Here is an 18341-nt window from a genome sequence, read left to right on the forward strand (position 1 = left end):
TCAATCTTTGCTCCATTTTCATTAGGTCTGTCCAAGACTAACGTTGTAGAAGGAATGCTTGTTGACAATGTTTTGATGGCAGAATGTATTGTAATGACGAAAGATCTAAGAGTGTATTTCATTATCATTTTCTGTTTCCGTTTCATTCTGAATTGTGTGTTGGTAGTATAGTTTTCTTATGCTTCTCATGAACTTCATTGCCAAGTTATTCTATCTTATTTAAGGTTGCTTGCGCGCTAATCTGTTATGCTAAGGTTCCTTCATTAGTCCTTGTATAACGTAAGTAGTTAAGTTTGTCATCTAGTAAATGTGGTTTCAGATTCAATGCTAGACACCAGCTGAAAGAAATATGGTTCATTTTGCATGGATTCAGGACAGTAGGTGCTATTGTTTCCTACTTAGTTTTGACTTGTTCGGTGCAATGCTTCATTTTGCATGGATTCAGGACAGTAGGTGCTATTGTTTCCTACTTAGTTTTGACTTGTTCGGTGCAATGCTTCATTTTTAGTCTTCATGAATTCAGTCAGTTCAGTCTATGCCTGACCGTTTTGTTATGCTTTGAATGCCATTAGTGGTTGGGTAGATTTTCTCTGCATGCACTTGAACTCTGAAAATAGGGCTGCTAGCCTGCTTGCTGCCAGCTTTGTAGCATAGACAGTTACAGAAGCAGTCGCAAATAGCCTGTTCTGCTCCTTTAGTTGTGTAAACTTCATCTCCGTTGCTGTCTAACTTTGCCAAGACAGATCTTTGAATTGTGGGTTGCTGTAGAATTGATTTCTATGTTTGTGTTTATCATGTCATCCCTTGTATGCCTTTGGACTGGCAATCTGTGTGTAGATGAAACAGCATCTGCGTGCATTCTGATGGTTATAACTAGGTAGTTCCTCAACGCGTTATCTATATCTGAGTTTCTATGACGTTCGTTCAACCACCACCCCAGTCGCTTGCTACTTTAGCTTAGCCTCTGTAATAATGACATGCGGAGGCCGTATAACCAGACCAGAGGGTAATCGGGAAACAGATGCATAACATTGTGAAAAATGATGGAGTGATGAGATTGCATAATTCAAATGTTTTTGACATAGTAGCACTCGGTAAATTATGTTTTGTGGGAACAAAATTTTAGCACACTGATTCATGGTTAAAAAAATGGTGGTTACTAGGCTTTTCCCCATGTCTAAGAACTTTTGAATACTATGAATAGTAAAAGAGAAGAAATCCTGCGCCTTGTTTGTAGTGGGCCGAATCTGAACTCGGCAACGGGCAGAACCTGTTTGGTAGCCAGAACCCCACGAAGGCGAGATGGGCCCGACTAGTAGACCAGGAGAACCGAGCGTAATGGGCCGGTCGGCCCACTTGTTTGGCGGCCCAGATTTGGTCCGGTCATCAGCCTTTTAGGAACCAAAGGATTCTAGAGTGTTCTCGAAGGTCCTAGAGGCCCACATGTTGAGCATGGTCTGCTTGGGGGCCAAGTATGCCCTCTCAATAAATATCAAGGTAAAGGTTGAGAGGAGGTAAGTCCCAAAAACTCGTTTTCAGCCCTCATCCTCTCTTCTCTCTGATTGATACTGACTTGCTCGTCGGAAGGAGGGTCAAATACAAAAGAAAGAAGATCATGCAAAGCAAGCTCGTAAAACCACAGTATGAAAGAATTTTAAAGCCTTTGCAAGTGTAGGAAAAAATGCTCAAGTGCAACAAACCCCAATGTACACATAAGGCCCCACCACCACTTCAAAAAGAGAACGAATGTGAGGATTCGATATGTATCCTCTGACATAAAGAGCTATCCTACAACTACTTTGGTAACCTATTCTGAACAGAGACGCTTACATTTAAAACAAATTATACATGTAATGACTGTAGTGTTTTACGAAAATCTTCATGTGTTTGACATACAAAACAATGATACAACCAAAGAATTATTCGTTTGCAATTAATAAAGTTGCAGGATACATTTTTCTAATATTCGTTTACAATCAAGAAAGTTGCAGGATACCTTTCTCTAGCTAAAAACTCTGCTTTCAAACACTTTCAGTGAAGAGTTTCTAGAGGGTGACAGGAAAAAGGAGACACACGAAGTCCAAAGCTGCATTCCACAAGGTATTGATTGGATTGTTGGCACCTCACAGAGTTTAAGCTAATCAACAAGAGACAATATTCAATCCACTCGTTTCTCCTCTTCTTTTGGTTGGCATTGCCCTTGAGAGAAGCCTCAAAGTCTTTTAATCACGGAATGGAGTGAGATCAATTTTGAAGCTTTGCTTCCCCTTGCTAACACCCTGCAATGATAACCAAAAAATATATAAAGAAAAAAAAGAAAACACAGCACAAAATGATATTAGTGTTGGAACTTGGGAAAGTAAAGAGTAACAGGCGTATGAGAAACAAGCATCTGTATGGATATGATGCGAAGCAAAATGGGAGGGTACAAGCCATTAATTTCTAGTTCCTTTTTACCATCTCAGTCTTTCTATGCATGTGTGTGCACAGCACTACTTTAAAATTAATGTCTACAATCAAGACAAGTTCCCCATTGGACAGTTACAATGTACACTGCAGACAGGTTAAATGACTTACAGCGATTGCTATAAGCTCTTCTAGCAGTTCCTCCAAATGGTGCAGAGGCTGTTTTCAGACATGAAGGCAACGTAAATTAGTAAACTGCTAAATAGGTTGCTCATCCCGATAATGAAGACCACATGTATTCAATCGCGGTCCCAGGATAACCGTCGTCCTTTGTGTATTATATTGTGGTTAACGGAAAGAGCGAAAGAGTGAAGGGGAAGTATATGTTTTTGGAGCAATCTATTCAGAAAATACTTCCAACAGAGATGAATACAATGCTTTTGTCTTTTGGAACTATTCTTTATCAGACACAATATAATGAGCAGACAATTCGTGCAGTATGTTTGATTGCTTACCCATTGGGTTGGACCATCAACTGGAGCCCTTAGAGGATCATCATGTACCTAAGCCACACAGGAAGAAGTACTTAGAAGCATGCATATGCATATACTATAGAGGGAAAGGGGCCTTGATGAAAATTCAGGGAGTCCATAAATTTTGGAAGCTGTTAGAGGCCATCTATGCAGATAATTAGGGGAAACAGGAGGCTACATTAGAAAATCAGAAGCTCATGGATTTTCACATATCATGCTCTAAAATTCTGAGAATGTACTCTATAAACCTCAAAAAATAGAAATGAAACACGAGCCGTATGGAAAATGCGTAGGCTAGCAAATCAGACATTCAGCATAATCATTTCAGACACAGCTGTGTCAGTAATATCTGTTATTCAAATAGCGAAACAAATCAGACGTCTTGAAAGGAATCATCTATCCTTGTTTCTTACACCAAACAGAAAATGTTCCTTGCCAACTGAGAGCAAGATACCCATTATCATCAAAAGGTTTCAAGAAAGCACGGTGATTTTGCCAATGTACTTTATTCAAGTTCCGACACTCATTTGCTTGTCTTATTTGTTGTATCATATCATAAGTAGAGGTGTTTGTGTTCGCCTCTTGTTTTGCTTCCATTTATGCAACTGCAGCTCTTAGCACAAGAACTTGTCGTTCTACTCAGTATTGAACTTATAAGAGAGAAAACGGACACAAAAATCTTAAATTAGAGCAGAAACTGTTTGCATACCTCCATGAAAATTCCATCAACTCCAACAGCAACTGCTGTCCTTGCGATGCATGGTATCAGTTCACGAAGACCCCCACTGGCGACACCACCACCCTCCAGCTATTTGGAAAAAAAGAACTAGGGTTATACATTTTAAAACAAAATCGCCAGGAGAGATACACAAGTAACTTCGATTTAGTAACCTCCAACTCATTGAAGGTATGGATGCCAGAAAAAGTTAGTAACTGCTACAAAGCAGATCAGAATCTTAGAAAGAAGAGCTAAAATGCTAACAGTGAAGAGAAAACTACCGCTGAGATATTTTAAGAGCCTACAACTCAAGACATCATAAGCTACTGTCAACAGACTCGACACTACTTGCAAGACAAAAGCCACGTAAAAACAATTATATAGGGCACAACGTTTTGCATATTTTAGAATAAGCACCAGAAGAAAGAGATTACTTCAAAGAAAAACAAAAGTGCACGAAAAGGGGGCTCTGCCTGTACACAAAAGTAGTTTGTTTACCGCATGCATCAATAGACTAAAATACCCAAAATATGCTCAAAAGGTCAGATTTGCGTTCCTGATATTCCACTACAATATATTCAGGAATCCAACCTCCATCTATAAAAACTAAGTCACGTCCAAAGTGACAGCCTCCTCTTCTTTCCAACCTTCTGCCCTCCCTTCCTACTGTGAAAGGTCAACCCCTCACCTTAGAAACACCCATTGAACACTAAGGTAAATTGTCACCAATGGCTATCTAGCCCCTCATAATGATAAGAAGGCGGTCAGCCGAGTCACCACTTGCACATGTAATACCAATTAGGCAGAATAAGTTGCGTCAAAGTACTGTTGTCAAATTTTAAAGGAAATCTTTTGTCAGCAGCAGCTCACAATGTCCCGTTTTGCTCATCAAGATCCAATTTTTCCTCACAATGTCCCTTGGTACCTGGACACCTCATTGTACTAATTGCCTCAGACAAGGGTGGGTTTGTGTATGCATGAGTGCGTGGATATACAAAAAAATTAAGGATACAGAAACAGAGCATAGATGTAGATGCCATTACCTTTTCAGTTTTCATTAAGGGATCAGATGTCACGTTACTGCCATGTTACTAATAGATAGAAGTGGAAACAAAGAAGTCCCTTTGACGGAGAGTAAGAATCCTAACCACGAAATAGAACCCATCATATTCCAAGTTTGCTTACCATCATCCAGCACTCCACATAGAGTTGGGAACATCCATCAATCCAAAGTCCAAACCAATTGATGAGCTTAGAATCCACCCAGATCAATGTAATTTTTTTTTCCATGACATTTAGAACAATAAGATAAGCAATAAACACACTAGGAAGATTCTTTTAAACATATTACCAACAACTACAGTGATTGGAGACAAAAATGTCTAGCAAAGATTTCCAATTTTAGATTAACCTACCATACTGCTTTGATAATTCCTGCTACATTGAGTATCTCATCTTTCTGGAACACAATTTCAGAAACCTTAAAATAACATTATATCAGAAATGATCCACACCTTCCTCCTGGCAGGCTGTTGCAAAGAATGGGTGACATCAGCCACCTGCAGTCAAAAGCAAATTGTCAGGTCCGTCGAAAATACTAAACAACTAGATTAATCTAACGTTGGAAATCTTTTGCCATTTCCATAATTATTCCCCAACAACAATCTATCATGTTATACTCACAACAGGACAATTAGCCTCCCTCATCCACTCAAAGTTGCGTGGATCGACAATCAAATCATCTGCAACACAAATCCAACTCCACAGCTAAATAAAATAAAACAGAAATGACATGGATAATGGTTTCTCTACCCTATCTTTATTCTTTTGCTTCGGACCAACTCGGGCTAATACTTTTTCAGCTTTAATTTATGGAAATTCAAGTGGAAGTCAAAACGGCAACTTAAGAAGTTTCTAATATCAACCCAAGTAAGCATAGGTCACCAGCCCATGGAAGTGGGGTGAGACCACAACCGAAAAACCTAAGAGGACCATAGCTTTGCCAGACTGCCATGTGTTTATGTTGTTACCATGTTAATATTGTTCTCCAAGGCCTTAGGCAATCAAAGATAAATCTGTAAATACTTCAGGGAGTCCATATCCGTCGTTTCTTCTATCAAAATTTCACACTAACAGAACTGTTCAGAAGCAAGAGGCAAAAGACAAAACATAAGTAATTTAAGATGACTTACTATAGCCAAACATAGTTCCTCTCTCACAGACCATAACATTTTCATTTCCAGCGAATCTAATCTTTTCAGCAGAATTTGCCATGACCTACAAGTATGAATCATCTGTAACTTCTTATTCAAATGGAACCCAGAAGAGACAAATGCATATCAATTGCCTGTAAAATTGTTAGAGAAGTTTCTAACTGGTAGCAGATGAGTTAAAATTGTAGACTCACAGAAGGAGCACAGAATTGGCCTTTCTTTATGTTGACAATTTTTCCAGTCTCGGCAGCTGCAACTAGGAGATCTGTCTGTCATTTGAACAGGTCGTGAACAAGATAAATGAATAGGGACATTCAACATCTTTAAAACGGAAAGTAAAACAACCTGTCGGCATAAGAAGGCTGGGATCTGAATAATATCAGCAACTCTACCAACTGCCTCACACTGAGAAAAACAAGTGTCAAAAAAAGTTCATGCCATGCTGAACATTGGCACTACACATCCCTTCATCAGCATTTAGTTACTGAAGTTAGTATTGGCATGAGAATCAAGACAAGAGAACCAAAAAACCAAGAAAACATTCACGAAAGAAACACACAATGTGAGTTCCTCTTTGTTCTTACAATTTAATGAATGATATATACTATCACAATGCATACAACAATAATGGCGCAGTGCGTGGGCATCTAAGGCCTCAAAGGAGCCCACTAGGTAACTATAGAAAAAACGGATATAGAAGAACAATGTGTTTGCCCAGTGATTTTCAATGGCCACACAAATGTAGAAGAATGTTAAGTTAATAGATAGTGGTCTTTTTAATATGAAACCACTTGTATTTGAAACAGGAAGAAAAAGTTGACCTGGATGGATTCATGCACATCTGTCACTATCGGGATGTCATACGCTACCTTTACCTTCTCAAGGATCTGCAATCAGAAAGAAAAAATGTGAACTCTTTAAGAATAAACTAAGGGAATCCTACTGGCTTAGTATTCTGCGTTATAGCCTTGTTTTACAGGCACACGCTTGAATGGGACTTGCCCATTGCATTTTCCACACAATTTGAGTAAACACCCATTGTCTAAGGTGGGGGCAAATAACCACCGAAAGGGTAGCCTAGTGGGTAGGGTGCTCTTCATCCCCAAGTTAGACTCAGTTTTGAGTCTTGCCAGTGGCAAGGAGGTGTGGGGGTGAACACTTATGCCCACTTGTACCTAGGTAGTGCTGTGGTGATAGCCTGTCCTCTCGGACAGTAGCTATGACTCGAACTGGACATTCCACAGCGGGTAGGGAGCCCCTATGGTCACGCCCAAAGGGGGTTGCTACACTGGTCGCCCCCTCCCACCCTTTTCTCTGATAAAAAAAAAGAAGAAGAAAAAAGGTGGAGGCAATTATGGATAACTAGATGAGATAATATTCTACACGGCCCCTCCGTTCATCCCCTGTTGAACGGACCCTCCCTAAATAAACGACACCTCACCCAAACAGAAATTCCTCTCACTCTCACACATGTAACCTCCCTCATGTGATCACAGCTCCCTCTCCTTCTACCTTGTCCTTCGTCCAGCAGCAACCATCGTCCATCGAGCTCCTTACGGCCTTACTCAACCAGAATTTCTGGCGACACACATGTACCTTCCCTCACCTAATCAAGCCCCTTCCCTTCCCGTTTCTTCCGAAGCATCACGTTCCAAACTGAACCAGAACTTGGTCCCTTCCCCTTACCCAACTGCCATCGATCTAGACCAATCGCCAAGATCCGTCGGCTATTGCCTCCCCTTTTCTTCCTTCTCAGTCGATTGCCCCTTCCTGATTAAAGACCCAATGAGGGATTCAATTACAGATTAACTTCAATATTTATAGCAGAATAATTCATCTGAGGCTTTGATAGGGATTTATGAAATGCATTTCTCAACTGGGAACTCTCATTTTAATGGACGAATGATGGAGTTTCATGGCAAAACAATTGCGTTCTTTTTTGATACTTGATAACCCAGGGTGTATGCAATCTGAAACACACTGGACGTACAATTAATATACATGGAGGAATAGTAGATCCCAACTTACGGGTCAGTTCGTTGTTTACTGAGAATCCGTGTAGGTAAAATCCCTTAATCGATCCCATATGTTCAGTGATCCCTAAAATTTCATGAAAATTAAGAGCTTATTTTTCTAATTTATTGGCACGTGTTGATAAATAGTCGGAGAAGAATGAGCGTTGGAGAAGGGAAGGGAATGAAAGATAGAGTGGGGTTTTCAGTGGAGGCGTTGGCTGTCGGCGGCGTTGCTCGGTGGTCGCCGCTGACGAGAGGATGGAGGAGCAAGTAGAAGGAAAGGGAGCTGTGATCACATGAGGGAGGTTGCATGTGTGAGAGAGAGGAATTTCTGTTTGGGTGAGGTGTCGTCAATTTAGGGGGGGTCCCTTCAACAGGGGTGAACGGAAGGGCCGTGTAGAATATTATCTCTAACTAGATACGCTATCATGTTTCATTTAATTTTAAAGTGCCATCATTTTTGCAAATTGTCTTAGTTGACATATACATAACTTCTAACTTTGTCAGCAAACTAGCTGCCCTATACCTGAACTTCCATCCATCAAAACGATAGCTTGGAAGGCTATGCTGACTCCCAAAGAACGACTTGATTGTGTTGCACATCCAAACACACAAACACCCATAAATGGAGTTTGGATAGTCAATAAGTTCTTGTTTTACCACATATACTCCCCCTGTCCCTTTTCACATGTCCACCATTAGATATTCAACTTTTTAAGGGGACAATATCATTACACTATAAATAGGTTAACTTTCCTAAGATACCCTTGAGCATTTATTGTGGTTCTTTGAAATCTACATACTGCAATTCTCAAAAGAATGGTAAAATGGATGTAGTGCAAGGTTTTACCGATTCACTTCTGGGATGGACGCTTATTTTGGGTTGTCCCAAAATAGAAAGGTGGACACGTAAAAAGGGACGGAGGGAGTAATGGATAACTGGGCTTACAGTTGGAAAAGTGGAAAAGGTTTAAGAGGGAAGCATGATAAAGTTGAGTAACCTTGCCAGAAAGATTTAAGAAGGAAGCGAAACATTGCTTAAAAGAATATGAAGGGTGGAGTAGGTCATTGACTTCCACTCTTAGAACCCAAACACTATGTCCCAATTTGCAGCAGAGGCCATTAGAACTTCATTATCATAAAAGAGAAATGATGTGAGTTTTGTCATTAATTTTGAAAACAAAAATGAATAAAGATGAAGAAGATAATCTAAGCATAAAGGGCAAGAACTAAGAAGTCATTCCCCAGTGGCCATTCAAATAGCACTTTATGCGTGCGCTCTCGCGCGCACATGTGTGTTTATTTGTGTTCAAGATGCAAATGCATATGTAGGATAATAGTCAGAAGCAAACTCATGATAACATTGCATTAGAAGAAGGACTATCAAGTAATACCTTCAAGCCTTCAACAAGGCCAGGACCCCGAAATGATTTGAAAGACGTCCGATTGGCTTTGTCAAAGCTTGACTTGAAAACCAGCTGCAGCCCAAGTCTAAAAGAGCAAAAGTCAAATTCTCTGTTAGGTCCAAAATCCCCTTAATGTTTGGAGTTCCCGTTCGATCTTTAAGGCTTACTTCATCTTTTTCATAGATGGTGAAGTCCTTTAGTGGAGTCCGAAGGCAATGATGAGGCCTACAGTAGCTTCTGGATGCATGGGTCGTACTTGAGGATTTGAGGTGACGCGATGGAAGTCCTACACTTGATTCTGGAGGCAAGGGTTGGGCTTGTACTTTGGAGACGTAGATGTTCAAGCACTGAGAGCAGTTTGCATGAATTGGGCAAGGCAAGCTTAAGTTTATGGAGTGTGTATTCAATGGACCTAAGTGAGAGTCTCTTGTAACCGCTTGATTTTCTAGTGCTTGAATTTCCGGAGTAGGTCCATCTTTTTTAACCTCGTAGCAGTTTTCCATTGTGAAAAATTGAATCGTATCTATTTTATGTGCTTAGATTGATAATTTACATGCAATTGACAATGGGACTAGTGCTTATTTGCCTCATTGGTGTTGTGCCGTGAATTGCCAGCTATTTATTGAGTTGCCTTGGAATTGCCCTTTGAAGTGTTAAACACACGGGCTGAGAAATTCTATTATAGAGAGAAGCAACCACTTCAAAAAGGAAATTTAATTGTCCACTGGTACTTCAACAATATATACACCTACTACCATTAAAACGAAGAAAAGAAGCAAGTTCGCTTGTTTTCCTATCAAGAAACATGGGATTGACAGTGTACGTGCAGAGAGAGAGAGAGAGCATACTTGGAGAGAGAGAGAGAGAGAGAGAGAGAGAGAGAGAGAGAGAGAGCATACTTGGAAGTGATAGCCTTAATGTGGTTGGCCATACGCATAACATGTTCCTCGGATTCAATGACATTGGGTCCCGCCATTAAGAAAAATGGTTTCGAAGTCTGGTTAAGATAGATTATCAGCACCATCGCAGAAAGTTTAATTTTTTCCCCCCAAACTCAAATATGCCGGCGAAATGAAAACTAGTGCACTCTTATCGTACGTAGGTGAAAATGCAAGTGCCTAAATAGGTGCATGTATATCGAACTAATCAAACAGTTGACGAACCTTGAGCTGGTTGAAAAGCATTGTCGACGAAGAATCCATCTCTGGACAAAACACTTCAAGATTTTAGCTTTATCTCGTGACAAAGAAAAGCTGAATTATCTGTAGAGGGATTCACAAGAAAATAGACCTAGAACAATTTGAAGGAAAGACCAAGAACAGACGCATCGAATTAAGGAAGGTACCTTTGTGAGCTGTTGTGATTTTGATCTAAATGGGATCTGATTCGTAGGCTCCTTTCTTCCTTTGTTTTGGCTTCGGATCAACTTTTATGGCAGAGACAAATTTGGAATTCGAATTGAAATTGAAAATGGGTAAGAGGTGCTGCCAACCACCGGCATCGGAAGTAGGTCCTTATGTTTCCGGCACACAAAAGTTCGATTTTTATTTTTCGTAATTTACACAAACTTCTCCCGAGTTTTCTGACAAATACTTATACTGCGAGCCTAAGGTTTACGGCTTGTTGTTCGCCATTGGCATTCCCGCAAAAATTGAGCCGAATAAATCTACATAAAAATAAAAATAAGTTAATAAGCTATTTTTTTCGTTTTTATTCAAAAAATATTAAATTTCGATCAAAATTTTATACTTTTTAAATTCCTCTCGTCATGAAGATGCAATAATCCCCAAAAAAATAAGGATAAGCCAAGTGATACGAAAAAAATTTGAATAAGGACAAAAAATAAGCCACTTTGGCTTATTTGTCCGAACACCCCCTAATTCACATGCTATGAATTGGAGTGAAAAGTTTGAGTTTCCCGACAGGAAAATCCCGACCGAATTCCCGACGGCCCGTCGGGCCCACTCCGGCCACCTGACGGATGATCCAAGCCGTACAAAAATTCTATAAAAAAAACCCGAGTGGGTCCATATGGGAATCAGGCATTCGACGTGTGTAGGTGGCCGATCCAAACACTTCATTTTTGTGTGTATATAAACATATATACACACAAAAACGAAGTGTATATACACACAAAAATGAAGTGTTTGGATCGGTAATCTACACACGTCGGATGCCATTGATTCCAGCGCACGCCCACTCGGGTTTTTTTTTTAGAATTTTTGGACGGCTCGGATCATCCGTCCGGTGGCCGGAATGGGCCCGACAGGCCGTTGGAAATTCGGTCGGGATTTTCCCGTTGGGACTGTAGCACCACTGGAATTGGAGCAAGATAGGCTGATGTAAATAAGTTGAAATGTTGAAGGTCGGCTCCGTTCCGGAACAACTTCTTAAAAAATAAGTACTTATTTCACAATTTCAAATTTAAAAATAATATAAATGAAAAATAATTTTTCAATTTTTTTTGCATCGTATTAAAGATCTCAATGAGATCTATCAAACAAGATCCATATTGATAGAAAAATTACTTGCGTAAACACATAATTTTTTAACTTGAAATTGTCTTCTTAAAAAATAAGTACTTATACCCCTTTCTGGAACGGGTTATAATCTGCAACGTACTTGAAGAGTTTGATGAAGCCATAAGTGAAATCTTAAGTGGTTTTCAAAATGAATTTTTCAAAGATTTCTCCTAAAATCTTTTTACTTCTAATATTTTTCTCTCTATCTTTCTCCACTTATTATTCTTACTATTTTTAAAAAAAAAAATAAAACACAATTCAAACATAGCATAAGGAAATCTGATCTTGAGATGGCTGAAGAAGAGTTAAACCCACGTGTACACAGTACGTACCAATTTTACTTGGAGAAGTAGCTACTCCCTTTCCTCTCATCTCTAGTAAGATTATTATGTGGGGTTCACTACGGGTCTCATACAAATGATCTGAGTCATTCATTAAATGTAACATATTTTTTTAAGAGCTCCTATGAAAAATCAACTCAATCCAATACCTATAGATGTTTGATTCAATCATCTAAATTTTCCTTATCTTGAAATCCAAATGAAAAGTTAGATGATTAAATCGAGCACTTATAAGTATTGGATTTAGCTTATTTTTTGCGAGGACCCTTAAAAAAATGTTTTACATTTAATGAACGGCTCGAATCATTTGGGTGGGACCTATAGTGGGCTTCATATAACAATCTGTGCGTGATCTGTGTGAAATTCTCTATGTGGGTAGCACGGTTCTTTATCTCTACAGCTGTGTGTCTCAATGGGCTAGACACACACATATATACGAGGATGAAAGTGGGACCTCCTCTTGTGCTTATAAATGGCCTAGTCCATTATGCTTATAAAATGTCCATTAATTCTCATTAAGGAGTATGATCCGTTTTTATTTATTTATAAGTTTAGATAGGAAAGTGTGGGTCTCTCCTTGATAATGCAATTTTAAAGAACCAGTCTATCCACACAGACGAAAGTGCACAGATTGTGCACAGTTTTTTTATGGGCCCCCACCACGGGTCCCACATAAATGATCTGAGCCGTTCATTAAATGTAAAACACTTTTTCAAAGGTCCCTATGAAAAATCAACTCAATCCAATACCTATAAGTTCTCAACCCAATCATCTAACTTTTCATTAAGATTTCAAGAAAATGAAAAGTTAAATAATTAGATCTAACACCTATAAGTATCGTATTAAGATGATTTCTCACGGGAACCTTTAAAAAAGTGTTTTACATTCAATGAACGGCTTGGATAATTTGTGTGGGACCAGTGGTGGGCCCCACAAAAAATCTGTGCACAATCTGTGCATATAATGTCTGTGTGGACAGATTTTCTGATTTTTAAATTGTGCTGCAGTTCTTGAAATATGGGCCAATCACTTGAACTAGCCCATAATTTATCCAACATATTTTTTTGAGGTTAGTAGCTTTGGAAGCAAATTGGAAAAATGACGGTCCAGAACGTATTTTGATAATTAATACCCGTCAAGGACATGTTGAGAACATTTGTTAATGCTGAAAATATCTTTAACGGATATTAATTATCAAAACACGTCATTGACCGTCATTTTCCCATCAAATTTAGTGGAAGACGAACTGAGTGATCCAACTGAGCCAAGTTATTACTATTTCTCATTCAAGGAGGCCGATGATAAGTTGAAAAGTTGGGGGGACGGTGTATTAGTCAAAAACCTCAGAACTCAAAAGAGATTGGTGTGTAGCATTTTTGTTCCTCATAATACTGGAGTACTATTTTTTAGAGTGCAATTTTGTTCATCCTCATTAAAAGAGAGTGAACATTACTCACCTTTCTATTGGTTAAAATGGTGTGGATTTCACCACAAAGTGATATCATGCTTATCATGCAACACACGTTTTGGTAAGCATGACATCACTTTGTGTTAGAGTTCACTCATGCGATGGGATCCATACCATTTCAACCAATAGAAAAGAGGATAATGTTCACCCTCTACTCTCAACTCTTCTACTTTCCCTATCTTTGCTTCTTTTTTTGTATGTGGCGACACTACTATCCCTGTCTGTTTCTGGGTTGTGGTGATTTTGTGTCTATGTTGGTGGTAAAATAAAACGATTGGGTAACAGAAGGATGGCCTGGAGTCCAGAAATCTAATGTTATGCTGGCCCATAAGAGCCTCCTAAACTTGATAGTGGGAGGAAGCCTGGCCCAATTTACAACTCCAGTTATTATTTCATTTCCCTGTCTACCAGACCAGCAAGCTGTTTAGTACAAGTGGAAAGGTATCACACCTTTTTTTTTTTTTTTGGTTGGTCATGTTTCTCCATTATGGAGTAATAAAGTTTCAAAAGAAAATAAATACATATGGGAAATAGAAACCGAAAAACAATAAAGTGGAAACTTTTACTTTTGGCAAACGGAGTATTAAGTCCTAATTGGATGCCATGGTTTTACAAAGACAAAATGGGAAGAAGATGTGATGACATCCTTGATTTCTACCAAAAATCAAATCCCATCCGGTGCACTTTTATAAAAAAAGAAAAAGAAGAAGAAAGGAAGACAAAAAGCAAGCAAATGGCCTAGTACTAGTAAGCAAAGTGTTAGTAAAAGAGACAGGGCAGGGCATTCATTAAACTAATCGCATCGCATAGCATTATTATACTAGCTGGTACTACTAACGAAGAGCGAGCCAAAACATAGTAACGACATTAGGAGGAGGAGGAGTTGGGTATTTCGGTGAAATCTACTCGTACTGAGAATTGGCTTTGTTGAAGGTGGGATTTTATGGCAACAAAATGTCGACATCCACCCAACAGACAAACGTGAACCACTTTTTTAATTGCTACTTTTGCATCTCGATCTCAACAAGCTTACCTCTCTTCTCACCAAACTCTGCACTCTCTGGCCTCTACTTTTTCATTATATACTATCTTCATTTGATTTAATCCTAATCCGTTCTCTCGTCATTCCCAATCATCCATCGTATTCTAACCTCATCAACCTTACCTCCTCCTTTGCTGTAGGTACGTGTCTACCATTCATAACACATGACCAACTTATTCCTACAATCTCATCGTGCTTCTATGATGTAACGTGCAATCGTACGAAGTTGTACCTAAAAGTACTCATTTGTTTTTTCATACTACTTTTATTTGAGATATTCCTACGACGACTTTATTGGGTATAAAATGATATGAATAGATATTTTGATTATACTTAAAAGTATCTAATTGTTTTTCTATAGTACTTTTATTTGAGATATTCCCACGATGACTTTACCATACACAAAATGACAGGAATTGATGTTTTGAAAGTTGATATTAATAAATAAAAAAAACGATTACGCTACCAATGTAAGAGAACCTTTTACGTCACAAAAAGTGGAGCTTCTTTATTCGAGAACTCAATTCTATTGAGATTTTTTTTTCCCCCTATTAATAGATTCTCTTCGGTCACTGTGCCTCCAGATAGGAGTATTAGATATAACCACCAGCATAGAGCAACAGTCTCTCTATCATTCATCCCCTCCCCTCCCCTTCTCTTTTCCATCTCTCTCTCTATATGAATGGATGAAGTAAACATTTAGAATATGAAACAACATACTTCCCCAGCGCCCAAGTAGATTTTCTCCTCCTCCTCCTTTCATCTGTTGCCTCATGACCATGACCAAGATGGCCACCAACTTGAAAATTTGTTTATCGTCAATTTTAGTAGTTCTTCTGCTGGTACCAACTGTGGCATGGGGACACTGCACTTGCGATATCCAAGCCCAACACCAACATAAAAGCAGAAGTAAGTCCCTCACGTATAAATTAATCGCAATTGCTTCAATTCTCGTTGCTGGTACCGTAGGGGTGGGCCTTCCCCAATTCGGAAGGAAATTTGAAGCACTAAGGCCAGAGAGTGACGTATTCTTTATGGTAAAGGCCTTTGCTGCTGGGGTGATACTTGCAACAGGCTATATTCACATACTGCCGGATGCTTTCAACAGCTTAACATCACCTTGCCTAAAAGAAACTCTCTGGCAAGATTTCCCATTCACAGGGCTCGTAGCTATGATGTCTTCCATTGGTACCTTAATGGTCGACTCTTTCGCCACCGGCTACTATAAGAGGTTGCACTTCAATAATAACAGTAACAAGACCCATCAGGAAGTGATCCATGGCGACGAAGAGATCAGGGTCATTGTTGGGGAGGAACATCAAGGTCATGTACATATTCACACTCATGCTACCCATGGTCATGCTCATGGCTCTTCCACCAATATCCCATCATCTGGTCATCACGAAATCGTTACACTTGATCTTATCCGCCATCGCATAATATCTCAAGTAAAAGTTGTGCTTATGACTTAATTCCTTTTCTTCCTAAAACTGATGACCTGTTCATCTCTGTTTTTTGGTCATAGTTGAAGATAATATGGGCTTTTCGTGTAGGTGTTGGAGCTGGGAATTGTGGTTCATTCCGTAATAATTGGAATCTCCTTAGGCGCCTGTCAAAATCCTCAAGTAATAAAGCCTCTGTTGGCAGCCCTGTCTTTCCATCAATTTTTCGAGGGCATGGGACTTGGTGGCTGTATCTCTCAGGTATGCAATATAAACATGTACGAAAATATACAGAATATAAAGGAAAGCAAAAGATAAACTCCACTATACCTTCTTCTTCTTTTTTAAACAGAGAGAGCGAGAGCGAGAGAGAGAGATCGCCCTAAACTTACCTAGAACAATCCCCCAATTTTTTTTTTTTTTTTTGATCCGCAATCCCCCAATTTCTCATCTACCATTTTTGTGCAGGCAAAATTTGAGTCTCTATCCACGGCGATTATGGTGCTGTTTTTCTCCCTGACTGCCCCAGCAGGGATCGCTATTGGTATTGCAGTATCGAGTGTGTATAAGGAAGATAGTCCAACGGCTCTAATTGTGGAAGGGATATTCTACTCTGCTGCAGCTGGAATCCTGATTTACATGGCACTAGTTGATCTACTAGCAGCAGATTTCATGAACCCAAGGATGCAAGACAATGGAAGGCTTCAGTTAGGGGCATATATTTCTCTTCTTCTTGGGGCTGGTTGCATGTCTGTTTTGGCCAAATGGGCTTAAGTAATGTTGATTTGTTTTTCCATCAGAAGTAATTGGAAGCAAATGGTACAAACGCAACTCCAGACATTGTGTTCAGAACCGTTAAATGCACGTGGATTCACATCTGGAATTGTGTTTCTAGACTTTTTTGTCAAACTTGATGGCCCAAACTTTTTCAGTTTCAGCAAGTTTTTCTCCCCTTTAGATAATGAAGACGTGTACAATGAACGAGATACGAAGTAGTTATTTGTTTACTAGTGTTAAAGTATCCCACTCAAAATCAATTGTCAATAAGTGGAGACCCCGCTCAGGCTCATATATTAGTTTTGGAGGTGATTATTAACCGATGTGGGACAAGCTTTAACACTCTCCTGCACGTGTGACCCCTAACACGCACGTGGTGAGGTAAACAAACAATTGAATACATACGACAACGATCAACGACAAACAAAGGGGGAATCAACCATCAACAACATAGAGTTTTGTCCAAAAGCCTCCGAAAGCCTAGTTTTGATACCATGTTAAAGCATCCAACTGAGAATCAATTGGCAATGAGTGAAGAGACCGACTAGACTCATATATTAGTTTTTGAGGTGATTATTAACCGAAGTGGGACAAGCTATTACAACTACCAAACGCAGCAGAGGTCTGCCATGACCACTCAACAATATGCAGAATTAACAATTTAAAATATCAACATGGCACGAAGTGGAGAATGGAATCACCATCTCAATTCTCAGTTAATATAATTTTAGAACCTTGCATGATATCAAAGCCTTTCTCCTTAGCAAATGGGACAAGTGAAGAACCTTTCTTACTAAAAGTGGTAGTTGAAAGCCAAGACCTGCTCAAGGTCTAGCGATGAGACTTCACATTCTCGTCACTTTATGCGATCAATGACAGCCCTCTAATACACCACGCAAAGTTCAATGACCAAGAAAATTCCTTGGACACTAATTTTAGCATATTGGTCCTCTGGGAGATACTATAAGATTTATAAACCATCCCGTACACGGTTTCTTGCGTCTAATGGGTTTCCATATGATTTGACTTTTCTGAGGACATGGACAGAAAGATGAAAAGTCTAAAATGTCTATAGCATCTCTAGTTTATGGCAGCGAACTTTTGCTTGTAGTTTACATAGCACAATTTGGTTTGCTTTCCACAATGAAAGAAGTGCGATACAAATGTACAGTTTTTTGGTCCATCGGTGCAACCCCCGTTAAGATGTTCAGAAAAAATTACAAGTCTACAAACCGCTGTGAAAGAGAGAGCTCCAAGAAATAACTTTGGCTCTACATTCCACAAGTCAACACAAGAATCATCAGGATACGTGTGCATGTGCTCTACTCCAATACAATTTCCAGCACCTGAAAAGTAGTAGTTGGAGGAAAGAGCTATTTTAAGAGTTCATTGCATCACTAACTCCTAAAAGTATTAGGCAAAAGCAAGTTGTGAACGGGGATCAAAAGGGGAGAAAAT

The 18341-nt window shown here is 39.3% G+C and overlaps 2 protein-coding genes across 13 annotated transcripts; one reads left to right on the forward strand and one right to left on the reverse strand.

Annotated features, from left to right (window-relative positions):
• Nucleotides 1-1847: 1847 nt before the first annotated feature.
• Nucleotides 1848-10901, reverse strand: LOC131329459 (2-dehydro-3-deoxyphosphooctonate aldolase 1). Of its 12 annotated transcripts, none has more exons than XM_058362568.1 (14): nt 10637-10898; nt 10455-10495; nt 10191-10288; nt 9280-9376; nt 6692-6757; nt 6216-6275; nt 6065-6139; nt 5850-5934; nt 5341-5399; nt 5172-5216; nt 3649-3747; nt 2922-2969; nt 2578-2625; nt 1848-2279 (listed from the first exon to the last, which is right to left on the reverse strand). In XM_058362568.1, the coding sequence occupies exons 2-14, from the start codon at nt 10491-10493 to the stop codon at nt 2223-2225; spliced, it is 876 nt and encodes a 291-aa protein (XP_058218551.1). In that variant the 5' UTR covers nt 10494-10495; nt 10637-10898; the 3' UTR covers nt 1848-2222. The 12 variants fall into 12 exon arrangements, 10 of the variants coding, with proteins under 10 accessions (XP_058218551.1, XP_058218550.1, XP_058218549.1 ...); XM_058362567.1 differs by having other exon boundaries at nt 10455-10521; nt 10637-10897; XM_058362566.1 differs by having other exon boundaries at nt 10455-10544; nt 10637-10897.
• A 3956-nt stretch (nt 10902-14857) lies between these two features.
• Nucleotides 14858-17000, forward strand: LOC131329458 (zinc transporter 1-like). Its single transcript, XM_058362565.1, has 3 exons — nt 14858-16112; nt 16218-16367; nt 16575-17000. Exons 1-3 carry the CDS (start codon nt 15438-15440, stop codon nt 16878-16880), a joined length of 1131 nt encoding a protein of 376 aa, XP_058218548.1. The 5' UTR covers nt 14858-15437; the 3' UTR covers nt 16881-17000.
• Nucleotides 17001-18341: the final 1341 nt, after the last annotated feature.

This window comes from Rhododendron vialii, chromosome 6a, assembly GCF_030253575.1.
Source record: "Rhododendron vialii isolate Sample 1 chromosome 6a, ASM3025357v1".
Classification (NCBI taxonomy): domain Eukaryota; kingdom Viridiplantae; phylum Streptophyta; class Magnoliopsida; order Ericales; family Ericaceae; genus Rhododendron; species Rhododendron vialii.